Source organism: Apis cerana, linkage group LG4, assembly GCF_029169275.1.
Source record: "Apis cerana isolate GH-2021 linkage group LG4, AcerK_1.0, whole genome shotgun sequence".
In the NCBI taxonomy this organism is placed as follows: Eukaryota; Metazoa; Arthropoda; class Insecta; order Hymenoptera; family Apidae; genus Apis; species Apis cerana.
This window is the reverse complement of record NC_083855.1, coordinates 11,360,298-11,385,761: the sequence shown is the minus strand read 5'-3', so window position 1 is coordinate 11,385,761 and position 25,464 is coordinate 11,360,298. Positions and strand designations below refer to the sequence as shown.

The window sequence follows — 25,464 nt, the reverse complement described above, 5'->3', positions numbered from 1 at the left end:
ACGAAAAAACAATATATTGTAATGACATTTGTTTTATATTTAAATATAAAATGTGTACAGATATTTATAATTAATAAAAAATTCAAATTAAACAATAAGTTAAACCTAAGTGATAAATATATTTTCTTTATGAATTTATTATATAACAGACATATGATAGAAGTTGGTATAATTCAACAAGCATATGATAAGCAAGGATAACATCTAATTGTTCCCATATAGAATAATCCACCAGTGGTAACTGGTGCTCTATAAACAGGTCCGACTTCAAAAGGTGCAGGAACTGGTTTAGGTAAAGGTGCACAAGTAATACATGGACGACCTGTGCAGGGCGGACAAACGAAAGAGCGTGGGGCGCAAGGTAAAAGTGGCGGTTCAGAAGGACATGGCATACTGGTGATTGGCATAGATGGGCAACAATTATTTGGTTCCAATTTGATTGGAGGGCATGTATAGGTACAAATTGGTTGAGGTGGACACGATGTAGAGCATAATGGTGGACATTGTGGATCCATTGGTGGGCAGCAACCGCAACTACATATATATAAACTTAATAATATTCAAAGTAATCATGCATTGTATTTATCAAGTCATAAGACTACCATACCTCTCAATTATCTGTTTTAACTCTTTTTTACCATAAGGTCGTATACATTTTACGATTACTGACATTTGATAATATAATTATACAACTTATAAATTTTGTTAATTTCCGAAAACCTGAAGTTTGATATTAAAATAATAGAAGAATATAGATAGATAATTAATAATCTTACTAAAATAGACAAATTCAATTATATTGAAACAAATTGTTTGTAATGTCAATATATTTTATTTATATAATCATTATATAAATTTATTAAAGATGGTGGAGTTCTAGGAGTAATTATGGTTAATGCTGCTTTAAAATGTTCCTTAGTAATTATAGTAGCATTTAAATCTTCCTCAAGTGCTTTGATAGCTGCTTCATGACAAATTGCTTGGATTTCTGCTCCAGAATATCCTTCTGTATGATCTACTAGATCTTGAATGTGTACATCTTCCGCGATTGGCATGTTTCTTAATTTTATATCAAAAATTTCTTGTCTTGTTTCATAATCAGGTAATGGCACATATATTATCCTATCTAAACGACCTGGTCGAAGAAGTGCCTATAAAAAAGAATATTTTAATTAATAAAAATTATTTGTGTAAGATTTAATTATTCACTATAATGTAGCTAACTTTATCAATTTTATCAGGTCGATTAGTTGCTGCTACTAAAGTAACACTGCCCAATGCAGTGACCCCATCGAGTTCTGTTAATAATTGTGCTAAAACACGTTCTTGTACATTACTTCCCGTAGTTACGGAAGAACTTCGTTCTCCTCCTAATGCATCAATTTCATCAATAAATATTATGGAAGGTGAAACTTGTCTTGCTTTTCGAAATACTTCTCTTACAGCTTTTTCAGATTCACCAACCCATTTTGAAAATAATTCTGGTCCCTAAAAATATTGAATTTATCATTTTTTTTAGAATTAAGATATTTTAAATCAAACTTTACCTTTATATTTAAAAAATTTACTTTGCTTTCTGTTGCAAGAGCTTTTGCGACCATTGTTTTAGAACAACCTGGTGGTCCAAACATCAAAACACCTTTAGGTGGAGTTATACCCATTCTGAAAAATACTTCAGGATGACATAATGGCCATTCAATAGCTTGTTTTAATTTTAATTTTAAATCTTTTTGTCCTCCTATATCTGACCATCGAACATTTGGTACTTCTATTAAAACTTCTTTCATAGCTGATGGTTTTATAACAGTCAATGCACGATTAAAATCTGATATAGTTACTTTCGAAAAATCAGTCGAAAAATCAGTAGCAACATTTGTTTTTGGTTGACGCTTTACAACATTTAAAATTGCTTGAGAACATAAACCATATAAGTCGGCGCCAACAAAACCATGAGTGACAAATGCAATATTTTGTATATCTTCTAAAGATAAAGTATTTGGTATTTTTGATAACATTTTTTTAAATATATCCGCACGCATACTGGGAGTAGGTACATAAATTTCGAATTCTTTGTCTATTCTACCAGGTCTTCTAAGAGAACTATCTACGAAATCTAATTTTGAAGTTGTAGCAAGTATAACTACATTATTATTTGTATTTTGTATATCATCAAAAAGTGTAATCAATTGTGAAAGTACTCTTCTTTCATGATCTGTACTTGAAGTGCTTCGTTTAGGACATAAACTATCAATTTCCTCTATCAAAATAATACTTGGAGCTTTAGCTTTGGCTTCCATGAAAATATCTTGCAATTTTTTTTCTGTCTCTCCTAGAGATTTACTATATATATCTGAACTATAAATAGTAACGGAATTGATGTCATATTCTGATATTAAAGCATTAGAAATAATTGATTTACCGACACCAGCAGTACCATATAATAATATTCCTTTACTAATGTAAAAATCACCAAGATTTCGAGATTTACCAAGACCAATATCAAGAACATCTTTGATATCTTCTATTACTTTGTCATATCCTCCAATGTCTTGTATTTTATATATAATTTTCTTGTATTCTTCCTGTTTCTTATTTTGTTCTTCATTTAAAATTGTCCATTTTGTATTATAAAATGCTTTATAAAATTTGATATCATGTATTTGATCAGCAAAATTCAATTGTTTAAACTGTTGAGGCAAATTAATATTTTCTCCACAATTATCTGATATAATTTTGATAATCTTATAAATTAATTTTTTGCCATAAAAAGGTATACTGAATTTATTACCTACAGCAAATATTTTTTGTTCATTATAATTTTTAAGTATTATGTTAAGTTCTATATTTACTTCTGGCAATGTGTGTTTTCCAACATTACAAATTATAAATTCCTTAGCACCATTAATAAGACAATCTAATTTTTGGATCTTGACTAAACCTCGAAGATTATTTAATTCTATTGCTATAAGAAATAAATAATAATAAAAAACTATTGGAAATAATATGTTCAATAAAAAATATTTTGTTATTACCGTGTTTTGTTATTGAAACACTGGTTAAACTTTTATCTTTAGTTGGCCATGCAGTTTTAACAACTTTGTTTTCTCCAACAGTTACAAGGACAGAATCTCCTATTGCAATTTCACATAATTGCAAAGCAGATTGTGATATAAATACCATGTCATCAAGCGCCCTTACATGTATATTTTTTGGCTGTTCTATGCAAAAAACATTTATATAGAAAAAGATACAATAATAATAAATAATAACAAATATAAAATCTATACATATATATACCTAATGAATTATATGTTTCTACAGTACTATATAATACATTATTATAAATGAAATCATGATTCCAGGTTTCAAAATTAGGTGGACAATTAGTGTGATGTATTGTTAAATCTTTTTGTGATAAAATACTCTGACATATTTCACATGTCATCCAAGAAGAAAGACTTTTTCTCCCACTTTCTTTTACTTTTGAAGTCATTCTGAAAAAATAAAAATAATTGATAACATTAAATTTATGAGAAATCTTTATTTAGTTATAATTTGTGACATAATTTTTTAAAATATAATAAATAGATATTTAATTGAAAAGACATAACCTATAAATGATATGAAAATATCATAGATTAAATAAAAAACATACGTTTTTTTTAAATGTATATGAATGTATATAAATGTTTTTAATTCGTAATTTTTAATATCAAAATAGATGTAAATTATAAAATTCTGTAAAAATATTTCTAATCAAATATTTCAAATCTACGATACACGTGTTAGCAATATGAACACGAGACTAAAATAATAAATTTTTAAGATATTACGTGATTATAATAATATAACAAAATAAATTATAACAATATTAAGCTATAACAATATTTAAACTATATAATAAAATATTTAATAATTGTGGAGATATCCAATTAATTATGATGTTAATTAATTATTTCAATAAATAAGTAAATAAAATATTTACTTCATTTATTAATAAAAAGAAATTATTTTGAAAGAAATTTATTAAAATGATTTTTTTAAAAATAGCTAAACAATATTAGATTATACTTTTAAATTTTATGAATTAATTCATCAATGACTATAAAGGATAAAAAAGAAAACTGATAAATAATAAAAAAAATTTCAAATTTAGAGAAAAATTCATGAAAATTTTAAAATAAAATATAAGAATGTAAAAAAAATGTAATTTCTCTCGTCCCATTCCATGTGTATTTATTTCGTGTAAATATAATATATATATATATATATATATATATGAGCAACGGGGCACTGTTTCGGACTTGCAACAGTTCGCCGCTTCGTAGTTTTCGTAGTAAGATCGCACGATTGTAACCATTACATCATTAAAAGCATAAATCTAACCGTAGATAGAAATCACAATAACGTCGCTCGTATACCAAGCTTAATAAGCTTGCTAAACTTATTTTGTACTCTGTGATAAAAATATGCGAAACAAGAACGATATATTATTCTTCCTTTTTTAAATTTTTTTCTTTTTTTTCCAAACTCAGAGTATTACGTTTTAACATTTGGATTTACAAAATTTTATAAGAATATAAAAGATAAAAAAAAAATGAGACACTACGAGCAGATTATGAAGTAAGATTTACCAGTTTAATCTAAAGGTTAAGATAACAAATAATTTAAAATCTATTTTAATTTATGAAATAGCTAGTTCGTTTTATTGGCGTTATTTTTTAAATTAGATTTGTTGAAAATTAATGGAATGCTTATTATATAAGATAAAAAAAAATTGGATATGTGGAATGTCGGAGATTTGCAGCCAGACGAGATGAATCAGATTCGATGGAGCATAAAATCAGCATCACCAGCCGCATCAGCGATTGCGGCAGGCAAGAGGCAAAAGACCGATGGATGGACCAGCCGTCACGAAGCGGGCCGACGTTCCTGTACCAAACGAGATTAATAGAGATCCGCCTGTCAGCCGGACGCCTCTCCGTCTGAGCGAGATCCAGCGGCTTCCAGACGGCCAGTCTTCTCGCAGATCGCAACCTGCGTGGGCAACAACCGATCGTGATCGATCGCACGGTGCGTCCTCTCTGGACTACCGCTTTGCATGTCGTGTGCGTGCGAGTCCAAGAGTATTCCTTATACCACGAATCTTCTAGTCATCCGCGCGCGAACATACATAGAGTAATGAAATAATAATCATTGTGACAAATTAACAGGATTTCGTCCACGCGTTGATGCATTTTGTCTTTTTCGTTATAGACATCTACGTTTAGAGAATATCAATAAACGCTATACGTATTATTTAAACGGTAAACAATCCGTGCATTCTCGATACACAAACTTGTTTTCAAATATTTACGCCACGATAAATCGTATTCGACCGATTTACGTCCATCGCTATTCGTACCGATGCGAATACAAATCACGAGAAATCGGTGGGCCGTATTCGGTGGCTTCACCTTAGTTTGCCTCGCCAATTTGCGATTAGGTAGGCACCGCATCGCACTTTTTCTTTCTCATTCATCCGCTATGTTTTTACTTCTTTTTCTCTCAATTTCCGCGTTACTTCAACAACCATTTCATCTTTTGATTAACTTATATATTTATCGTCATATAAGGGAATAATTACATATTGAATAATGTAAAGAATAATATAATATATCGAATAAATCATGATCTTTGTTCGTTATCGTTTTTGGGGTTGTTTCTGTTTCAGCGATCGGTGACGAAAATGAAGGCAACGAAAGTAGAACACACAGGGAAGAGGTTCGACAACACGTATGCTGTGCAAGACATGAGAGAATGATCGATGTTGGATACGGTAAGCAAATTTAAAACAAAAGATATTAAAAGATCCGAGAGAAATCAGGATATAACATATGAATAGAGATAAATGGAGTACTGGAGTACGATATATCGTTGAGAGAGAGAAAGAGAGAGAGAGAGAGAGAGATTCGGCCAGAAGTTGCGTAATTTTAGCAACTGGCTAAATGTAAATTATGTTCCCTCGATTCACTGTTGCCGCCCCATATTCATGAGTAGTAAATGCGGGTGGCCTTGTCGCTAGATCCGATCCGGTAAATTAATATCGGGTGTTCAATTAATTGACGCCGATCGAGAGGATGAAGCATCCGGTGGCGGTGTTGTCGTGTGCCCGTGATCAAAAGATTTGACCGATTTATCATTGCGAGCTATCGCTTTAAAAAATAACGCGGGAACGGTTGAATTCGCGACTCAATCCCATTACTTTGTCTTACTATAAGGGGGATCAATTGATCCGCCTATAGATAATCGACAGAACGAGAGTAGAATGACAATGTAGAGATTACGTTAATGCCCCTTACAAATGAATAATTAACGATTTCGTCGAACCAACTGAAGAATCTACCACCCTTCTTCGTGTCGCGATCAATTGTCAATTAAACGATCGTCGATCGACTGGTACGATGTTACATCGATCGTGTTTAGACGATCATCGTAATATCTTTCTGATACACTATACGATCTAGAGACAGAGATAATAATTGGAAATCTAGGCGTTTATCTCGACATCTCTCGATAGATCTCCATATAATACCATTTATAGGAAGAAACGCGGAAAAATGGCAGAGACGTAGCCGAAGGTCCAGGGTAATGTGAATCACCGAGGAATCAGCGCATTCCATGTCCCACGCGTTCGCGCCAAAAATAGCACGGTTACACTATAGACGGTTCTACCCTCTTCTTATATCTTGTCAACGTTTAATGTGATACAAGTCGTAAATTTTGTACGGTGATCGCGAGCATTGCCGAGCGGCGCCATCGGATTTACACGCGTCTCATTTTTCGCGAACGAAACGCCACGGCCCGCACGAGTCAACAATCCACCATCCACAGCCCTACCGAAATTTCATTGAACCACCCTGGTCCCCTGGTAGCTTTTATCGCTAATACTAATTCCCTTTCTCTCTCGATCTTTTTTTCTTTTTATTTTTTATATTCCCCAGGAATATCGGGTGAAATTATCCAAATTGATGCGGGCCATTGTCGTAAATTGTGTCCGCGACACGTGTTGGACGATCCAGGAGACGCGAGTCGGCCCACTGTCCAGGTAAATCTTTTGTCATACGCTTTTATCTTTTTTAAAATTTCGATTCGAAGAGGAGCGTAAGGGTTACCAAGATATATGGATGGATATAATCCGTGACTCATGGCCGCAGGATGTTCTGCACCTGATGCAAGAACTTTTTGGTTATGCCCCGCCCTCGTGCATCGGGTTTACAACAAAAACTCATCGCCACTCAACAGAGTTTATCGAACCGGTCGTGAAACCGTCCAATTCCTCGACCCGCAATCTTTTAAAATTCATAACATCATCAGTCGCGTTTATTTTACGATTAAAAAAAAGGAAGATGCAATTCCAGAAGTCGCAAAATCATTTGAAAAAAACAAAAAAGGAGGGGGGAAAAAAAAGACAGGACTCGAAAGTATGGAAGCCTACCTATAGATAGCGAATGAACGTTTTCTACGTTCGAAAAACCGAGATCGGACGTCGAGGAATTCTGTCTGGTGGTCGGGCAAGCAGCGTGTCGAGGAGAAAAAAAAAGCACGAAGCGAAAAGACCGAATTTGCAAATAAAAAAAGGAGAAAAAATTACGATATACGTTGCCACGGCAGGTTACGTATGCCAAGGGCTATACGAAGGGCGAAAAAGACGGGGACGTCATGTAGATTTATGACTCATGGGATCGACCAATCCGCCAGCTGGAATGCGGCCACGCCAGCATCGCGCGATCGTACGATCTTCGCGACTTTTACGGCGAGTGCACCCCACACCGTATACCAAGAACTGCGTATCCTCGATGATGATCCCGTGGTCCCTTTTATCCGTGTATACTTTTAAATTTTATTTCAACGAAAAATCATCGACAAATCATCCCGGCTAGATTATTGTCCACGCATTATTTCCATTTCCTTTTCGAAAACGGTATTCGATATAACGCAATTGTTCCCTCGTCTCGTCGAAAGCTCCGTAGATTAAAAACCTATTGCTATCAGGTAGAATTTAATCGAATACAGAGGTGTACAGACAAGCGTACAACTCGCGAACAATTCGGCTCCCTTCTTCGTGTACTTTGGCTGTTTGCTAGGGAGAAAGCTATTTTTGTTACGTGATACAATCCGATCGGTGGTTTACGATCTTGCAGCACCCACGCTGCAGGAGGGGAACAGGCCCGAGAAGTAAAAATGTTGCACGCGATATGGAGAAAGAGGAGGATGTGTTTTGCGTCCTTGGAAGGTCGTATCGTGCCGGGTCACCGCTCCGGCGCCAGCTTGGCCACCTACTACATCCAGTAATCGTGTTCCTGGGATCTCGAGGATGGATGTGACCCGAGAATAAAATTTATTAGAAAATATTCTTAGCCAGAAATATGACCGGGGGAGAGGGGAGGGGGATAAAAAGAGGAAGGAGAGAACGAGATGCACCGTGACGCGTTTGCATGGACAAAGATAACGGTCGGTGTTATCCCGCAGCGAGAATAATTAAATGGCCCGCGTGTCGTGAAAGAAATCGAGTACCAAAGAAAATATTCGAAGAGGGGGAGGAGGAGATAACGAGGGGCGCGAATATTATAAATATACCTTCGTAGGCCATCATTGATACTTTCTTCTTTGGAAAACGTACGACGATAAATAAAACGAATTCCGTGAAGTCGCGTGCTCGCTTTGCTCCGCATCGATAAAACGTTCTTCCCTGTCTGATATATGGACGATCATTCCATAAAACTTATCCTTCCCTACCGCCGGCAACATTTCATTCCGATTCGACTGAAAACACGATTGGAAACGTTTCCATTCGACGACAATGGGACCGATTTTCGTTCTTTCAGAGATGCTTCCCGGAATCGCATTGCCGTCCAAAGGCATCGAAACTAGAGAGGGTGTCGACGATTCAAGGGGTTCGCGTGATCGAAGTCACGGAAGCCTGCGAGTGCACATCGGATTCCTCTTGTAGGCGGGAATCTTTCACGCATCTCGTGCATTCCGGCACTCCTCATCAAGCCGTGATGGATGTCGGTGTGTGCATGGGTCACTGTGCTAAAGGTATCTTATCCTCTTTTACTCCGTATCGTTCGTTGATAATCGATAATTGATAATCGATCTACCTTTTGAAAGATCTTGGATGCAAACCGGTGAGGAACAGTACGGTTAGCATAAAAGGACCGAATGGTAGGTGGAAATTTATTCTTCTATACCGATTAATATCGATCGTGCGACGGGATCGAGACGAGAATAGAATAATCGTGTTGAATTTTAGGAGACGAGGTGTATCAGGTGATCGAGAAATGTGGTTGCGCTGGAACATGCCACAAAATGGACCACATGGAGACTGTTCTAGATTTCAGCGAAGTCGAAATAAAGGACGGTACGAATACAACAGATGTGAGGCCGGTCGTTCGGGTAAATTTCCCTATCGCACGATTTTCTGATCCCATTTATGATTTATTATCATTGATCCTCGTATTCGTGCAAAACAGCAAATTAACGTGGGCCAATGCGTTGGGACGTGTCCAGGAAACGAGACGGAAATGTGTCTTTTGAGAGACAAAAGAGAGCCATCGAGATGCTTGGCGGGCCTGTACTCGAAGCAGCACACTTGCACACCTGCTAGATTCAAAGTTCACGAGTACAGGTATTTGGATGTTGATCGTCGATGGTCAAGATGCAATTATCCATTCATTCGTGGGGTTATTCGTTTGTTTTCAGGACTCGTCGTGGATCGAAGAGAGAGATCATTCAAATTACCCAGTGTGCCTGTGTCTAAATAACGTAAAGAAGATGGAGAGTCTTGGTCCGTTCGATCCAACCAATGGAACAGACTTATAGATACATCCAAGCTATTTTATGCGCCGCGTAAAACCATTTCGATGTTCCTACATGCACCGTGTATTGGTATGACAAATAAACGTACGATGACTTTTTAAAAAAACATCAAACATGGTTACCTAAAAAACCAGTCCACGCTTCACCGTGTTCCATCCGATTATGCTCGTTAATCCCGATTACGCGGTTTATTAAATTATTCCGCAATTTTCACGCTAATAGAACAGTGGAAATTTTTTGCTTAGAAATTATCTCGCTAGGCAATGGAATTGGTTCCGCTTATTTCTCTTCATGATGATGATATAAGCGGAATGATGTGTATATTCGACGCAATAAAACGAGCGGCAAGTCCGTTCTACGAATTTGACGCGTATTCCTTAATGAAAGACACGTCGTACTGGCCAACTGGCACTAGCCAATTTTGTACATTACAACTATTCCTTGGCTCGTCCCCGTTTCGTCTTGCGCTCATGTACGAATAATGCAAGAAAAAGAGCAAGGTCGAGAGCAGTGCTTGACGTTCGAGATCCCAGATGCGAAAATATACGCTGACACCCTCGCTGAGATCCGTCATCGTCCTCCGGTAGGAAAACAACCGATTCGCGACATCTAAATATCTCTGTGAGTGGCCACATGACTCGCCACTCACGAATCCACGGAATTTAGGAAGCGCGAGCTTTTTTTAATAGCCCCACGGTGCCATCATCTCGTTCCTCATGGGTTTCGTTCCGTCGCCCCGCGCAACGCCATCGAACATAATCGATCCAATTTTTCTCCCCTTCCTCTTCTACCCCTTCTCTTCTCTTTCTCTTCTTTCTCTTTTCTCTTCTTAATCTTTAAAAACGCACAAAATTTTCGTGCCAAAAATACAAAGGTATTCGTTCCGAGCGTCAAGAATTTCGAAAAACCAATTTTCTCGTTTTCGTTTTCGAAAGAAACTCGGAGAGACTCGCGCCTCACGATCTAGGATCTGGATCGAGGATGAGGAATGGCTTCTTGATAATGAGAAGCGAAACGGGGGAGAGGGGGGGAAGAAAAGAGGATGCCGCGTTAGCTCGAGTCGAATCGCGTCGAATGTCGCGTAGTGTCGCGTCGGTGTCCCGTGAGAGAGGCTGATGTCGCTGCGGGGAGCAACGCGGGGGAGGCAACTCCCGGCATAGCATAAAGGTGACTCCTCGCAGCCAAGACCTCCCATATGCTACTTAGCGTTCCGTTCGGTTCGGCAAACCTCCTTGTCCTGTCCGCAGAGAAGGACAGTCCGCTCCTTCCTCCGCTGGGAAGCGTTTTTTGTCTCACGGGCTTCGCGCGTACAGATTCGGTCCATGCTCCTTACTCATCGTCATCGGGCTGTTCCTCGAGCGGATCCAAAGAGACAATCGTCGCGACGTTATTTCGAGCCTCCTCTCTCGGGATTCTTATCCACTCACGCGGATCGTGTGTGAGCGAGAAATGATGATGATAGACGGTTTCCGGTTTCTACTTTTCGCGACACTCTTCTTCTCGCCCTCCTTCGACGCGCACTCGCACCCGAGCCGTTTCACCGAGGATGATGATGACGCCAGCGAGAGAGAACTCGTGAACCCGTGGCCGTTGGACGAAGCTTTGAACGGGCACGACGCTCGTCGGAACGAGATTTTGGAGAAACTGCAACAGGTCCGTTTTTTTCTTTTTTCTTTCCCCCCTCCTTCCTCCCCCTCCCCCAGTGTGACAGACGGTTGTGAGACGTTTGTGAGAAGAGAGAAGAGGAAGGAGAGACCCACGATTCGAATATATTAACGATGAAATCGTTATTTCAGGTTCTTGGTATTCGAAGTTACGAAAGAGAGAAAACGGGACGTCGTAAGGTGCCACCGCAATTTATGGTGGAGCTGTATAACAATGTAGCGGATCCTAGCGGTGTTACGCGTGGTAAAAATCCGTACAACGCCAAAGTCGTGCGCAGTTTCATCGAAAGAGGTACCTACCGTTGAAACCTACCGTTTTGTCTTTTTTCTTTAATTGAAAAATTTTCGTCGAAATTAAAAAGAAAACTTTCACGCAGACACCACCACATCGCGGTTTTACTTCTTCAACATCACAGGTTTGGAAGTGGACGAATCTGTTTTGGAGGCGGAGCTTCATCTGTATCGAAAAAGAACACCTTTGAAAGCTTTGCATCCTTCCATTTTAGCTTCTCCGTATTACTTGGTGAGTAATTAATTGCAATTTGTCTGTTCTCAAACAATTGTCTATTTTTATCGAATGTTTCGCTCCTTAGATAAGAGTGTATCAAGTTTTGGACGAGAAAAGTTTGGACGTTCCCGATCTCCATAGGCTGCTAAATGTTAGATACGTTGGAGCGCACGCGTCTGGTTGGCAGGCAAGATTATTAGAGAATTATGAAATTTTTAAAAGATATTATTTTCCAGTTGTATTAAATGCTCGATTTTCTTTTTTTTTTTTCTTCTTCCTCTTTTTCCCATCAGATATTCAACGTGAAGCAAGCTGTTCTCGCTTGGTTAACCGGGGAGCCAAACCTTGGACTTTTAGTAACTGCTTCAACCTTATTCGAGGATCGAGTGAACGTGGAATTTTCCCGACGGAATGAGTATCATCATAGCAAGCAACCGATTTTGGTGCTTTTCGACGACGATGGGAAGGATCGTCGAGGCGACGGCAACAACAACGAGATCGAACAAGTATTTCATGACGAGGGGGATGATTCGAGGGACGAGTACAGCGATGCGGAACAAGATCGTGGAGAAGGGCAATTGGAGGAGACTCGACGGGAAAATAAGAATAAATCCGAATCGTTTCAAAGGCAGAAGAGAACTCAGATGAGGGAATACGAGGGAGTGACTCGAGAAACGACTCGAGATGAGCAACATCTCGTGGAAGAAGGTTCCGGGCGGCGTCGAAGGGAGACTAAGATCCTTTCGAAAAAATTGCACGGCAATTCTTCGCCCGACACGACATTTACAGGCAGTTTAACGTCGATGGACATATATGAACGAGCGATGCGTCGCGAAAGAATGGCAGAAAGAGTTGGTCGAAGATCGATGCCGTTATCGAGCGAGAAGATCCGTGAGAAACGATCGACGAAAAGCCACGCATCCGTCCGGCAAAATGTCACCGAATGCTCGAGGCACGAGCTCTACGTGGATTTCAAAGAAATTGGTCTTTCCTCTTCTATCATTGCCCCGCTTGGTTACTCAGCTTTTCATTGCAAAGGTATCTGCGAATCGCCATTGAGTCAGGATCAACAACCGACCAATCACGCGACTATCCAAGGGATTGTTCATAAAATGGGACTGGTGAAAGGGGTTGAGAGACCCTGTTGCGTACCTACTAAACTATTGGGCACGACCATTTTGTTCTATGATGATAACGAGAACGTTATCTTGAAAGTTTATCAAGACATGATCGCAGACCGTTGTGGATGCCGTTAACAATTTCGTCGTTTTTGCGAGATGAAACGTTTGTTCTCCTTGTGAAAGAAGTAGCGAGTGAATTATATCTCGATGATATTGAGAAAAAAAAAAGAGAGAAAAGAAAAGAAACGAAGAATACACGGATATGATATGCGAGAAAAGGGAAGAAAAAAGAATTGAAGCGCATGCGTGTGTGTGTGTGAGAGAGAGAAAGAGATAGATAGTAGAACGAGTGTAAGAGTGACAGAATACATCAGAATGATTTTTACTACACGTTAGCCCGTGAGTCATTCCTAAAGGTTCATCTGAAGATTGTTAAGTTGTCGTCGAAACATTGTACATAAAAACATTCCTAAATTCGCGTAGGGTCATGTGTATCAATAATTAGCACGTGTCTATATCGTCATTGAACAATTAAATCCTGTATCGTCATTAAATTATTATTATAATCACACGTAGAGAGTTAATTGTCTCGATCATTGTATATACTATTGTATCGTAAAACGTTAGAGTTATTTATATTTTAATTATGACAAATAAAAATGAATATTTAAGCTATAAGAATCGTTTTTCGCGCGTAGTATATTACTCTTCTCACCCCTTCTCACCCTCTCCCGTTGAAACGAGACTCGCGCCACAAACTTTAGGTTCTATATTTGGAGATTTGATGGTATCGCTTCCACCGAGATACATTTGAAATCATATATTTATATTATAGTTTAACAAGCCGGCGCTTCGAATAATAAAAGAAGCCGATCGAATAGATTGAAGTCGAGTCGAGTTCGGTTCGAGGATACGAACGAAAGGTGATTTTCTTGGAAGAGGAGAGAGCGTTGAAATCAAGGCGTAAATTTTACGAGTGTGCCAATAAAATAAACGTGACGGTAACAGTGCTCGAGACGATGACTTTGGCGCCACTGGATGCAGAGAAGCAGTCGTGGAATGTCAGCGCTACCGGTGTTAAATGCCGTTTTTTATCCTTTCCCTGCAATCCGGTATCGGTGGCGCTCGACGATCTACGAGTAAATAAACGAAGTTGAATCGAAATCAGTTGTCGGCCCGTTGAAAAATCTGGTATATACTATAATGGTGGCGCCTCTACCATTCCAAATATCCGATACCGACGCTTTTACGACTCATCGCGTCGCTCTTCGCCCCTCCTCCTTCATAATGACGCGGTGATATTCGCCGATTCGCTTTTATTCCATTGCTGGAATACATAATATGGATCGGAAATGTAAACAGGTTAGTTTAACAGCCTTATTAAAATCCACAATACAATCATATGAATCGATTCAGAATCCGTGCATTACTAGGATGAACGTAATCTACATGGAACGCTGCCGATTGATCTCCATCATCTCTATCGCAGCTCGTGTTTGTCTTCCTTTTTTTTTTTTTTTTAGTTATCTTTGGAGTTGGTTGCACATAAATTTTCATCCACGCCTCCCGCGGAGTTAAAGAAATTCAACTAATTTGTCCGAAATTAAATAATTTTAGGTTTTTCATCCAACTTTTTTTTAAGCCATTCGCGCGTGAATCTTCGTAGGCGATAGATCGTCATAGCGCTAGGAGAAGTAAAAACTATAAAGGAAAAAAAAAAAGAGAGAAGAGATTTAAATGAAAATACAAAAACGATAAATAAGGCGATCAGCGTTGAAAAGAAACAGTGTTGCTCTTTCGACGCGGGGATTTGCATATTTGCGAGCAACCGATCGTTCGCGTGCCATCGTACCGCATTCCGTATGCGTGCATCTCCAGTTATATTTAATCCATGGTGGGTGTATTTTCGAATCTGCCCGCCTAAAAATAACCGAAACGCGTTCCATTGGATTCCAATGCTGTATTTAGATCCTTGATATCGTAATACGTGTCATTCGCGTTCATGGCAACCAACTTGAGAATTGAAACCTATTATTATTTTCTCTATTTTTACATAGTTATACGTTATAGCCGGAGGGCGTAATGGAAATTGATGATTTGAATATTTAACGTGCTCTCGTGTATTTTATCGATCTAAGATATTCTCGTAGAGGAAGAAACGATTAAATTACCTCGTGATAAAACAGCGGCTATTCAAAGGGTTGAAGATGGTAGGATAGTATGGAAGAGATAATGCAACGTAGAAGCAACGTGGAGACAAATGGAGGGAAGAACGTGGAGGCAAAACGGAATCGGTGTAAAAAGAAGAGAGAAAAGCGATAGGGCGGGAACTGCCGCTAACATAAGTAAGAAACCCTAAGCCGTGAACTGTACGACGACCTGTACAATGACGTAGTATTCTGTCATCCGGCGCGCTACCTCTCCAGCCTCTCCACTACTGCTGCTTGGCCATTATAGTGGGACAGAACTTCACGAGTTCACAACTATACATATAGTGGTAGGCCTTTGAACAGTACGCGCCTCGTGCCTCGTGCATGCTGTGTTCCTTCTTGCCTTTGTTCTTTGTTGTCTTTTCGTTGTTTCTTTTTTTTTTTCTTACATCCATCCAGTTTGCATGCAATTTTCCTTTATCGATCTATTAGTTCTCTAATTATGTAACATCGATATCCTTGGATATCGATTGATCTTGCCTATTGTTTCCAAACGAGTCGACTAGGATGTAAACAAAAGAGCCGACGACACTGAGCCAACGTCGTTGCTTCGTTCGGGAGTAATCGAAGGGGATGAAACGTGTGAAACCAATCTCGTGAGAATGTTGGGTGTGCGATTAAATAATTAAAAAAGAAATCGCGTGGAAGAACAATTAAACGATTATCGGAAAAACATTATGCGGAATCGTTGATGGTAAACATGAAAATCTCAACTTTTGTTCATTGGATTCTTTCATTCCAATTAATATTAATTGTTTCCATCATTTATACGGAAAATCATCATGTAAGTAATTGTAAACGTGAATTGTGTTTTTATTATAAAAGTTTCTTTCGTTATATTTCTATTTTTGATCGAACGAGTTTCGCGTAACTAAAAAGGCGGGAAACTGAAATTTCCCATCCATTCATCCACCGAGTTGAGTTTTCTATGCTATTGGGAAAAGATTTCACAATGCACATTTCCAAGAAATAAAAAATATTCCCTGTCTCACGAATCGAGGAGCGTATCCTATTTCGTTCCATTCCATTCCAGCGTTCCTTTTCCTTGTCAGAGCTTCGTACCTCATCGACGAGTCAAACACGGTTTCTTCTTTTGATGTCGTGCCGACCACCGTTGCCCTTCTTTGTAACGAACGGCCAAATGATCCCACTACCACGAATCCAATTCCATTTGAACTATCCTAGATCGATCGGTGTTTAAATTATTTTTATTTTCACTGATAATCAATGAATTTGCTTTTTATTTACAGATTAATAATTCAAAGATCAATGGAGATTTGGAAAATATGTATCGAAAGAAAATTTTGAGTCTGCTTCATCCATCTTTGATGATTAATGAATTAATTAGAAACAAACGTAACGAACGGTTGGTCGAAGAGATTCCTACAAGACACGCGAAGCATCGGAAGCGACGTCGTTACAAAAATCGATCGACATGTGTTGAAAACACACCTGGGAGCAAACTATCCGTTCGCCAAGAAAACAACACGATGCCGACAGATATTCATATTTCTAAAGAGATAAAGAAAAATCGTGATGAAAACAATACAGTTTTAGAGATCGAAGAAGAATTAGATGATGTATTAGGAGTGAACGATCGTGTACAGGTAATTATTGGTGATGTAATACTGAAAAAAAAAAAAATAAATTAAAGTTATTTTTGTATCGATATTTAGAAGATATATAATAAAACTAAAGAAGAGGATTACAATACCGATGTGGAGAAGAATAAAATTAAATCAAAGAAAGAAAGTTTCGTTGTTACGGAACGAAACAGCTCTACGAGTAATTTATCAGACGAGGAATTGATAGCTTCGTATGATGAGCCATCTGTAACTGATGAAATTGAGTATGAAAATGCAGACCAATCTTGGAAAAAAAGAGATCGATCGAAAAAAGATGAATTTACCGAGAGTACAGATTACTCGGACGAAATATATTCTCCGGCTGTTTACTCGGCTGGCGATGATCACGTTATAATCCACGAAAGTTTAAGCGATCTCCTGACCAAATTATTTCAAAGTCTGCGAAACGCTACTACAACGGACGAACGAAATATTTTCAAGGAATTAAACTTTGTAAATGGAACAAATGAAGACCCTTGTCAAAAATGGTTAAACAGCAGGGATAAGCTCGAGCAAGTTTTCTTAGGTATGAATTCGTTCATTTAGACCGTTTTAAGTATTGTATTTAGTTTCTCGAACTTATTGTTACAGATGGTTTAACGTCCCTACCTGCTTGTCCATGTCAATATCCTAGTAATATTTTTTACGATGATAAAATTTGGGATGAGAAGCGGATGAAATATTTCAGATGGAGAGATGTAAGCGGTGACTCTCAAAGACTTGACGTTTACAAGCCCGGAGCCACTTACTGTATACGATCATTGCTGACACAGGGAAGTGGAAGTGCTGCGGTTCAACATTGCTGCTATGATCGCCAAAGGAAGCTTTTGACCCGTGGTTCCGGTGCTGGTACTCCAAATTTTGTCAGTCCTGAGATATCACCCATACTTCATGAAAGAATCGATATATTACCGTGGAGACTCTGCAAGGGTGACTTTTCCAGGTCTTTCAATATTTGAAAGCATTTTAATCTAAAATTTATTATGATATTCTACTTTTATATACTTATATACTGTTTTATGTACTTATCATTAATATTAAAATTATAGGTATAACGGTGTACGACCACCAAATAATGACAACGCCTGTCAGGCAAATCCCGATGATGAAGAATATCAACGACAGATTGATAACACCAAGTATTATTAACTATCGTGTTTTTAGTTACAAAGATTTACAATATAGGATACTTAAAAAAATTCATAATGAAATCCTATTTTTATTTTTGTTACTTTTGAGTGCATAAATATTTGTACGATGAAATTTAAGAAATAAATGTAACGCTGTTACAATTTTACCTTTTATACGATGATTTACGCCTATTTCTGCGCCAATCTTTTTGGTGGCATGTTTAAAAAGACGCGCTCTAATCGAAAGGAACTTGAAACCGGTTTCGAGCGTATTACTGGCGCGTTTCCAGTCACGTTTCTTGCCCCTCGCGCTACTTCCCGAACGAAAGAGGGGAGCAAGCGAGTAAAGTCGATTCAATCGCGCGTGCCACTAGACCGTTCAGTTGTTATGGTTACTGCATACAAACATAAATGTGGATTACCTCTTAGCTAACCTTAATATCAAATTCAATAGACAGCTATGGATTGGGCTGCGGATTTGGAAATTACTTCGAAAAAAGTAAGTTCTTAAATATTTATTTTTTCTAATAAATTGTATATAATTCATTATTGACTATGTTAATATTATTGTCTTTAGCTTTTACCTCGTCTTGGTAGAAGATCGGCGCAAAATATTGCATCAGAAGACTCTAAACTTGACGATGATCCTTTGGAAAGCCCTGTATCGTCATCTTTCGTGAAATCAGCACAACCACCTGTAGCACCTCCTCGTACTAGAAAAACTGGATGGGGTGACGAATTGAAAAGCGGAAAGTAAGTTGTTTTGTATTGATTTCTATTAGAAACTTATCGCTAATTTTTCTCCTTTAATAATAATTTTAGGATACGTGGAGCTTCTATTATTGAACAGTAAGTATAACAAATAGAATTAAAAAAATCAGACATCCATAATCGCTGATAGATTATTTCTTAGAGAACGTTCTCGAGGGATAGAAAAGGATGAAATGATAGATGGTAAGAATTAGTTTAAAAATTGTTTGAAATATAAAAATCTTATAGGTAAGAAAATTGAATTGATTGTGATAGAATTATTTGTAGACATTCCTGTAATTCCCGATTTGGATGAAATTCAGGAAGATAATGCGTTTTCTGATATTAATACGTCAACGTAAGTACTGTTATGAAGTTTTGCAAAAATTCTCATTTAATTATCTTCAATTTTTTTAAATTATAGAGTGAATGTGAACAGAGTCGCTGCATACAAAGAACTTGATACAGATTTGGTGAAAAATGCTGCATTCACGTCTTTAAATGGTGTTAATCTTTCTCTTCTAGCAGAAAAATTATACAATGAAAATTTGACAAAAGAATTGGATGAAGTATGGAATTGGAATTTACTTTTTACTCAAGTTGCATCTGAAGTAAACAGTGAAGCACAAAAAAAATTAGTCACATAAATTTTATACAATTTTTTTATTTTAAAAATAAAATCAAAAATCATGCAAAAAAAAAAAAAAAAAAAAGTTTTTTCTTTCATATTATTTTATTTTTTATATTATTTTTATAAAAAGTAACACATTAAGAAATTTAATTAAATATATAAAAAATATAGTAAATTTAAAAAAAAACATGGCATACTGCTTATCTGCAGTGCCTGTATATGGAAGCGACAAATTATAACCTCGTCTGACCTATTCGATTGCCCCCCAATTTGGAAATCGCGGTAGTTCGAGGAGCGACGTGAAGGACTCAACCGTGCAGGCGTGCAGATCCGAGATGATGCTTAAAGCAAAACACCACGAACTTGCACGCGCAATCGGGAGCCAAACACAAGCTACTTGAAGCGACCACGTGACAACACCCACTGAGCAGATCTGCCATATTTCTACGTTAGCGATCAATGTTCAGCTGTGCCATCACTAGCACACACTTCCGATAGTTTGAGTTTGATTCTATTATATAAAGAAACAGAATACTATTGGACCACTTGCGAGAAAAGTACATATAAATGTACAATATATTTTTAAACTTTGAAAAAAAAATTATGTATTTAATATATAATTATAATCAATATTGTAACGAAGTATAATATTTTAAATTAAGATAATCACATTATTAAGGTTTTTTAAAGTAATTTTTATACGTTTATATAAATACTATATTTAAATGCTTTACTCGAAAGCCATCTAGTAGTGAAACTGATACTAAAATTGTATTATGAATCGACAATCGATATATTATACAATCGATATTTTAGTTTGACATAGTGAATTTATAAAATCGATATATCGCGTATATAGAATATATCGTTTATTTAAGTTTAAAATTAACAGAAAAATCATATAACCTGCTTACGTTAGAATTAATTTTATTCACATGTTGTCATCAAGCACAAAATTAAAAAGCACTTAAGGAAAATTTTCCAATTCTTTTAAAATGTTCTTTTAAAAGAATAAGCCTAATGTATTACAATGGGTACGGTGCATGCATCAAGAAAAAAATTAGAAGAACCAAGTGTAATAAGTAATGAAGATTGTATACCGTGCGAAGCAGAAGACAGAGCACCAGGAAATCCTGGTAGTTTCGAAGATATACATAAAAAGGTTAAAGATCTATATCCGCAAAACTTTGAAGGTGCGCGGCTCATCATCAACAAAATTCTTAGTCAACATTTTAATGTGACACATACTATTACTCTCAGTTCCGTTACCCCATCTGGATATAAATTCGGTGCAAAATATATTGGTACAAAAGTGGTTAATCCTAATGAAAGATATCCTGTAGCTTCGGGAGATATCGCACCAAATGGAAATTTGACCGCCTCTTTTATGCATACGCTTGGATGTAGACTTAGGTACAAATTATCGGCACAAATTGCCGATGGAAAATGCAAAGCATCGAGTTCCAGTCTGGAATATCGGTCGAATGATTTCACTGTAGCGATAACCCTAGCCAATCCAAAATTTACAAAGAGACAAGGAACAGTGGTAATACACTTTTTACAATCGATCACATCGAGAATTGCGTTAGGAGCCGAGATTGCATGCCTTCGTGGCTCAAAAGTTCCAGGCGGTCAACAGACGGTCATGTGCATGGCTTTTAGACACAGTACAGGACTTACAACATTATCTGGGACTATAGGTGAAGCGGGTCTTCATCTTTGTTATCATCGCAAAGCTAGCTCGCAATTGGAAATTGGGGTCGAGTTAGAAACAAATACGAGGACACATCAGTCAATTGCTACTATAGTTTATCAAGTAAATGTACCATATGCGGATCTTCTTTTCCGAGGTATCGTGAATTCTGAAACTACAGTCGGTGGTGTATTTGAGAAGAAACTATACCCAATTCCAGAATCTTCATTGATTATTAGCGCACTTTTAAACCATAAAAAACAACAATTTCGTGTGGGAGTTGGTCTTAATATTGGACAATAATGAAGAATGTATGATATAATTTGTTACGTGTAACTATCATCATGTTTCTTTTTTTCATTATTTATAAGAATAATAGAATCATTTCAATAATAACAGAAATTAACATAAGATGATTGTAATTATTTCTTTTAAAATTTTACAAAGTGAAAAAACTTTTGCAAACGTTTACAATTTTCGTCGCGCAATAATTTGCGATAATGTATCGATCGCATTATATATTTTAAAGAATTGTTATGCTTACATATATATTGTAAAATATCTGAAAACTTTACATGACGCTTTTATGTTGATATAAACTGAGTCTGTAAAAATAAAATTTTTGAAATTTTTTATATAATAACTGAAATGCAAATGTCCAACACCCTAATACTGTCACTTTTATCATTAAAAAAAATTTTTTAACAACTAATATCTATTAATTGAATATTATTTTAGTCGTCTCCGTTTGCTATCCTTTCATCCAAATCGTCGTATTCATGGAAAGCAGTTGTCTTTAATTTATCAAAATTCACTTCAAATTTTTCACTAAGAAGTCCATTTTCATCGGCGTATTCTAAAATATCACAGATCAATGGTGATTCCACACCTAAAACATACTCGCATGTTTTTGGTTCAAGTAGAAATAGAGAAACGCTGGATGGACTAGCTGTATGACTTTCAACACATTTTAATTTCACCTGAAAATGACCAATATTTTAATAACTATATATAAGAATAAATAAATTACAAAATTTACAGATATAAATTTATAGACATATAATACCTCCGTTTGCCTCGGATTGCCAGTTTTATCGCAAATAGTACCATCACTATAGAAATGAGAAAGATGTTTCCGTAACTCTGGAGCTTTTGGTTTTTTATGTGGGTGTGCAGCGATCCATTCCAAATGTTTTTGTTTATCGAATTTGCCAAGATTTACTATAGTTTTTTTACCATCACGTTCAATATGATATTGAACTACAGAACGTCCATAACAAAATTCATATTTCCACCATCCATTGCCCTATTTATATCAATCATATTATTAAATATTATTATTAAATAAAATATAATAAAAAGATATTATTAGAAATATAATATTTACCCCATGTAAACAATTTTTTCCACTTAAAAAGTTTTTTACAGGACTCACTTCCGCTGGGCTAATACCTTGATCTGTTAATGAATTTATAGAATCTTCAATGTTACTATGTTTATCAATAACTCCGACGGGATGTATTTCAACTCTAACACGCGCTTCTCCATCCTGAAATAAATGTAAATTAATTAAATTTTCAATTATGCATCATGCAAAACGAACTTTCTTACGAGAATAGTTACAAATGTTAATATCAATTGTATGAATTTGTTAGAAATAAGAATGCGTTTTTCTCTTAGTTATGAATATTAATAAACAAATCCAGTTCCATTTATTGTTAAATTGTGATTTTATAGTATTTTAATTTTATAATAATTTATACTTATTTTGAAAATATATGCTTCATATAGCATCTTATATATGTGATGTAACATTAATCCTTAATTAAAAGCAACATGTGAAGCAAAAATGACAAATACCTTAAATTTAGCTGAATAAGTAAAGCAGTGGATATGCAATGCTAAAGATAAAATGGTGCATAAATAGCATTCATAATGTTATTATAATATTTTTTTTGGAAAAATTATAGATTTAAAGGAAATAACTGTATGTAGAAAAGGAAGGGACAGAATAAGATACAAATTAATGGCGACAAATGACAAGAACCATCAAGCACTTTGGCCTGATCCCAAAAATACAAAATATTCTGACCTGGCCCTCCTTATCTACATGGAAGATTGCATAGACTTTCTGCAGCTTGTCATCCTGTGCAACAAATAGTTAATTTAATGTATATAGACAGTAAATAATAAAAATAACAAATCGAAAATTGTTATACACTAAAAAGACTAGCTTAAAGGTACAAGTCAAAATTACTTCAAAAATCTTTCAAAAAATAAAAATATTTAATTAGTTCAGAAAAAAATATATAATATTAATTAATATACTGTTTTCTACTATTGAATGACACACTATTAGAACATATTTAAAAATCTATTCTTTTTTGAAAATTTTGCATGAAAATGTCATATAATTTCATATAAATCAATAACAAAAATTATCACTACCATACACAGAAAATATAAGTAAATATATTTTATTTTAAATAACAATATTATATACATATGGCACAAGCATAGTCAGAAATAAATAACTGAATACAAAGAACGCACAGAAGATGGTTTTACCGTTACTTTTTGATATCGAAGTTTTAGACTTTCCATTTCCATTGCTACAAGAGATCGTGGTTTTTTTGGAGCATTGTCAAGTGGATGGCAATTAATTTCATTTTCGCCTGTAGCTTGAGGTTTGTAGTCAGGATGACTACATAACAAAGGAGAGAGGACAATAACCTCATATTCACAGCTAGAAGGTTCTTCTAATGAAAATAATTCATGTTTACCATGCTGATAACAAACATACAAAACTTTTATCTTTCTTGGCTTATTAGTTAAATCACAAACAGTGCCATCAATCATTTCAATTTCAACATATGGCATATTGATTCCATCAACTTTTTTTACTGGTATATTTGCTTTTTTAGTAGGATGTGTTTCTTTTTCTGCATATTCAGCTAAAAACTTTACCTCTTGTAATTTATCAAAAATACCCAAATAATATTCTTGAGTCTTTACTTGTTTTCCATCTCTATCTTCATGATATTGACGTGCATATCGTCCATGGCACAATTCATATGACCAATAAGATTCAACCTAAAAATATATATAATTTTTATATAAAATTCAATTTTTTATATAATTTTTACATGATATATTTATAATATTTATAATGTATACTCTATAAGAACAAGTGTTTTGTTTAAATAATAATGATAAAATTTCTGTTGGATTTGGTCCAGTATATGGTTCATTATAATCTTGTTCTTGTTCTGAATTATCAACAATTAAGCATTGATATCGTTCCTTATTTGCAGTCGTTATAATATAAGGTTCTACATTTGGTCTAGATTCCTATTAAAAAATATATAAAAATATATATATATACACATATATATATGTAATATTCCTATTAAAAAATATATAATATATATATATTTTATATATATATATATATATATATATATATATATATATATATATATGATAATTTAATATTAATTTATATTTTTTAATATTAATTTTATTTCATTAATACTTACTAATAAATCCGAACCACTTTTGCCTGGCCAATTAATTTTAAAAAGAACTGTATCATCGAAACTTCTGAAATCGTGTCCATATACAATAGTAATTATAATACACAATACATTGTAAATACCACAGTATTTCCACATTTTAATAAAATTGCAATTATTTCATCATATCTTTAGATAAAGTCTATATGAAATATCTTCGGACTTATGACGACAGCAATATATCTACGTTAGGTCATTTATGTTTCGTATCACAACTTAATGGTTAACAAACATTTGTCCGTATACATTTAACAAACACTATATTATATGAATACATTTAATTTGAAAATAATTTAAATCTTATATTTTACATATAAAATATTTTATTCTACTTGTTTCAATATTCTACTTTATCTGAAAAGATTTTCTTAAGATGTTGACACTATACTTATAGAATTTTTAGTTCTTTGATTAACCCCAATTATATCCAAATACCAATAATTTTATACCACGTGAACAACATGCGTGGTCATTTTTTATTACAATGTTGTTCAGCTTTATAAAATATAGTGGAAGAAGAATACTTGATAAAAATATATAATTGTTTATAACAATTTTTTTTTACAAGTCGAATTTGTTTTTTAATTCTATAACAGGAAAACTTTGTTTTCATCTTTGAAGCTCAGGGTCTAAGAAAATAGCTGTACGCACCTATCTCGAAAATATCAAGTGATATTTACGTATCAATACAAATTT

At 35.6% G+C, this 25,464-nt stretch overlaps 8 protein-coding genes across 26 annotated transcripts; 5 read left to right on the top strand and 3 right to left on the bottom strand.

Moving 5' to 3' along the window:
• Positions 1 to 16: 16 nt before the first annotated feature.
• Positions 17 to 672, bottom strand: LOC108001751 (small proline-rich protein 2B-like). The gene is made up of 2 exons (XM_017062942.3): positions 608 to 672; positions 17 to 534 (listed from the first exon to the last, which is right to left on the bottom strand). The coding sequence occupies exons 1-2, from the start codon at positions 670 to 672 to the stop codon at positions 174 to 176; spliced, it is 426 nt and encodes a 141-aa protein (XP_016918431.1). The 3' UTR covers positions 17 to 173.
• LOC108002156 (ATPase family gene 2 protein homolog A) lies at positions 17 to 3,819 on the bottom strand. 4 transcript variants are annotated; one of them, XM_028668775.2, is made up of 7 exons: positions 3,656 to 3,818; positions 3,298 to 3,494; positions 3,033 to 3,218; positions 2,793 to 2,962; positions 1,548 to 2,687; positions 1,225 to 1,488; positions 17 to 1,151 (listed from the first exon to the last, which is right to left on the bottom strand). In XM_028668775.2, the coding sequence occupies exons 2-7, from the start codon at positions 3,491 to 3,493 to the stop codon at positions 822 to 824; spliced, it is 2,286 nt and encodes a 761-aa protein (XP_028524576.2). In that variant the 5' UTR covers position 3,494; positions 3,656 to 3,818; the 3' UTR covers positions 17 to 821. The 4 variants fall into 4 exon arrangements, with proteins under 4 accessions (XP_028524576.2, XP_028524575.2, XP_016919157.2 ...); XM_028668774.2 differs by having other exon boundaries at positions 1,569 to 2,962; positions 3,656 to 3,819; XM_017063668.3 differs by having other exon boundaries at positions 1,548 to 2,962.
• Positions 3,820 to 4,217: 398 nt separating this feature from the next.
• Positions 4,218 to 9,967, top strand: LOC108002147 (uncharacterized). Of its 7 annotated transcripts, none has more exons than XM_062074257.1 (9): positions 4,252 to 4,649; positions 4,808 to 5,073; positions 5,714 to 5,818; positions 6,984 to 7,087; positions 8,868 to 9,081; positions 9,154 to 9,207; positions 9,296 to 9,438; positions 9,516 to 9,670; positions 9,745 to 9,967. In XM_062074257.1, exons 2-9 carry the CDS (start codon positions 4,896 to 4,898, stop codon positions 9,800 to 9,802), a joined length of 1,011 nt encoding a protein of 336 aa, XP_061930241.1. In that variant the 5' UTR covers positions 4,252 to 4,649; positions 4,808 to 4,895; the 3' UTR covers positions 9,803 to 9,967. The 7 variants fall into 7 exon arrangements, with proteins under 7 accessions (XP_061930239.1, XP_061930238.1, XP_061930242.1 ...); XM_062074259.1 differs by adding an exon at positions 5,257 to 5,485 and having other exon boundaries at positions 4,277 to 5,178; XM_062074255.1 differs by having other exon boundaries at positions 4,218 to 4,649; positions 9,516 to 9,967.
• Positions 9,968 to 10,682: 715 nt separating this feature from the next.
• On the top strand, positions 10,683 to 13,835 carry LOC108001792 (bone morphogenetic protein 2-like). The gene is made up of 5 exons (XM_062074247.1): positions 10,683 to 11,514; positions 11,658 to 11,817; positions 11,903 to 12,048; positions 12,119 to 12,220; positions 12,327 to 13,835. Exons 1-5 carry the CDS (start codon positions 11,311 to 11,313, stop codon positions 13,287 to 13,289), a joined length of 1,575 nt encoding a protein of 524 aa, XP_061930231.1. The 5' UTR covers positions 10,683 to 11,310; the 3' UTR covers positions 13,290 to 13,835.
• A 229-nt stretch (positions 13,836 to 14,064) lies between these two features.
• LOC107993583 (uncharacterized) lies at positions 14,065 to 18,293 on the top strand. Of its 4 annotated transcripts, none has more exons than XM_062074249.1 (6): positions 14,065 to 14,516; positions 15,341 to 15,651; positions 16,615 to 16,971; positions 17,041 to 17,515; positions 17,581 to 17,932; positions 18,039 to 18,293. In XM_062074249.1, the coding sequence occupies exons 3-6, from the start codon at positions 16,651 to 16,653 to the stop codon at positions 18,136 to 18,138; spliced, it is 1,248 nt and encodes a 415-aa protein (XP_061930233.1). In that variant the 5' UTR covers positions 14,065 to 14,516; positions 15,341 to 15,651; positions 16,615 to 16,650; the 3' UTR covers positions 18,139 to 18,293. The 4 variants fall into 4 exon arrangements, with proteins under 4 accessions (XP_061930233.1, XP_016905575.2, XP_061930232.1 ...); XM_062074248.1 differs by lacking the exons at positions 14,065 to 14,516; positions 15,341 to 15,651 and adding an exon at positions 15,661 to 16,148 and having other exon boundaries at positions 17,581 to 17,687; positions 17,763 to 17,932; XM_017050086.3 differs by having other exon boundaries at positions 14,065 to 15,651.
• Positions 18,294 to 18,398: 105 nt separating this feature from the next.
• LOC107993581 (intraflagellar transport protein 43 homolog) lies at positions 18,399 to 21,833 on the top strand. Of its 4 annotated transcripts, none has more exons than XM_062074269.1 (7): positions 18,399 to 18,618; positions 18,697 to 18,872; positions 18,942 to 18,968; positions 19,033 to 19,073; positions 19,158 to 19,227; positions 19,294 to 21,046; positions 21,123 to 21,833. In XM_062074269.1, the coding sequence occupies exons 1-6, from the start codon at positions 18,580 to 18,582 to the stop codon at positions 19,514 to 19,516; spliced, it is 576 nt and encodes a 191-aa protein (XP_061930253.1). In that variant the 5' UTR covers positions 18,399 to 18,579; the 3' UTR covers positions 19,517 to 21,046; positions 21,123 to 21,833. The 4 variants fall into 4 exon arrangements, with proteins under 4 accessions (XP_061930253.1, XP_061930252.1, XP_061930251.1 ...); XM_062074268.1 differs by having other exon boundaries at positions 18,426 to 18,618; positions 19,146 to 19,227; XM_062074267.1 differs by having other exon boundaries at positions 18,426 to 18,618; positions 19,021 to 19,073.
• LOC108002357 (mitochondrial import receptor subunit TOM40 homolog 1-like) lies at positions 20,531 to 21,833 on the top strand. The gene has a single exon (XM_017064000.3). The coding sequence runs from the start codon at positions 20,531 to 20,533 to the stop codon at positions 21,494 to 21,496; it is 966 nt and encodes a 321-aa protein (XP_016919489.1). The 3' UTR covers positions 21,497 to 21,833.
• On the bottom strand, positions 21,596 to 25,395 carry LOC108002337 (endoplasmic reticulum lectin 1). Of its 4 annotated transcripts, none has more exons than XM_017063964.3 (7): positions 24,733 to 25,394; positions 24,371 to 24,544; positions 23,762 to 24,286; positions 23,286 to 23,339; positions 22,581 to 22,742; positions 22,260 to 22,499; positions 21,596 to 22,173 (listed from the first exon to the last, which is right to left on the bottom strand). In XM_017063964.3, exons 1-7 carry the CDS (start codon positions 24,865 to 24,867, stop codon positions 21,928 to 21,930), a joined length of 1,536 nt encoding a protein of 511 aa, XP_016919453.1. In that variant the 5' UTR covers positions 24,868 to 25,394; the 3' UTR covers positions 21,596 to 21,927. The 4 variants fall into 4 exon arrangements, with proteins under 4 accessions (XP_016919453.1, XP_016919459.1, XP_016919476.1 ...); XM_017063970.3 differs by having other exon boundaries at positions 23,768 to 24,286; XM_017063987.3 differs by lacking the exon at positions 23,286 to 23,339 and having other exon boundaries at positions 23,768 to 24,286; positions 24,733 to 25,395.
• Between the last annotated feature and the right edge of the window lie 69 nt (positions 25,396 to 25,464).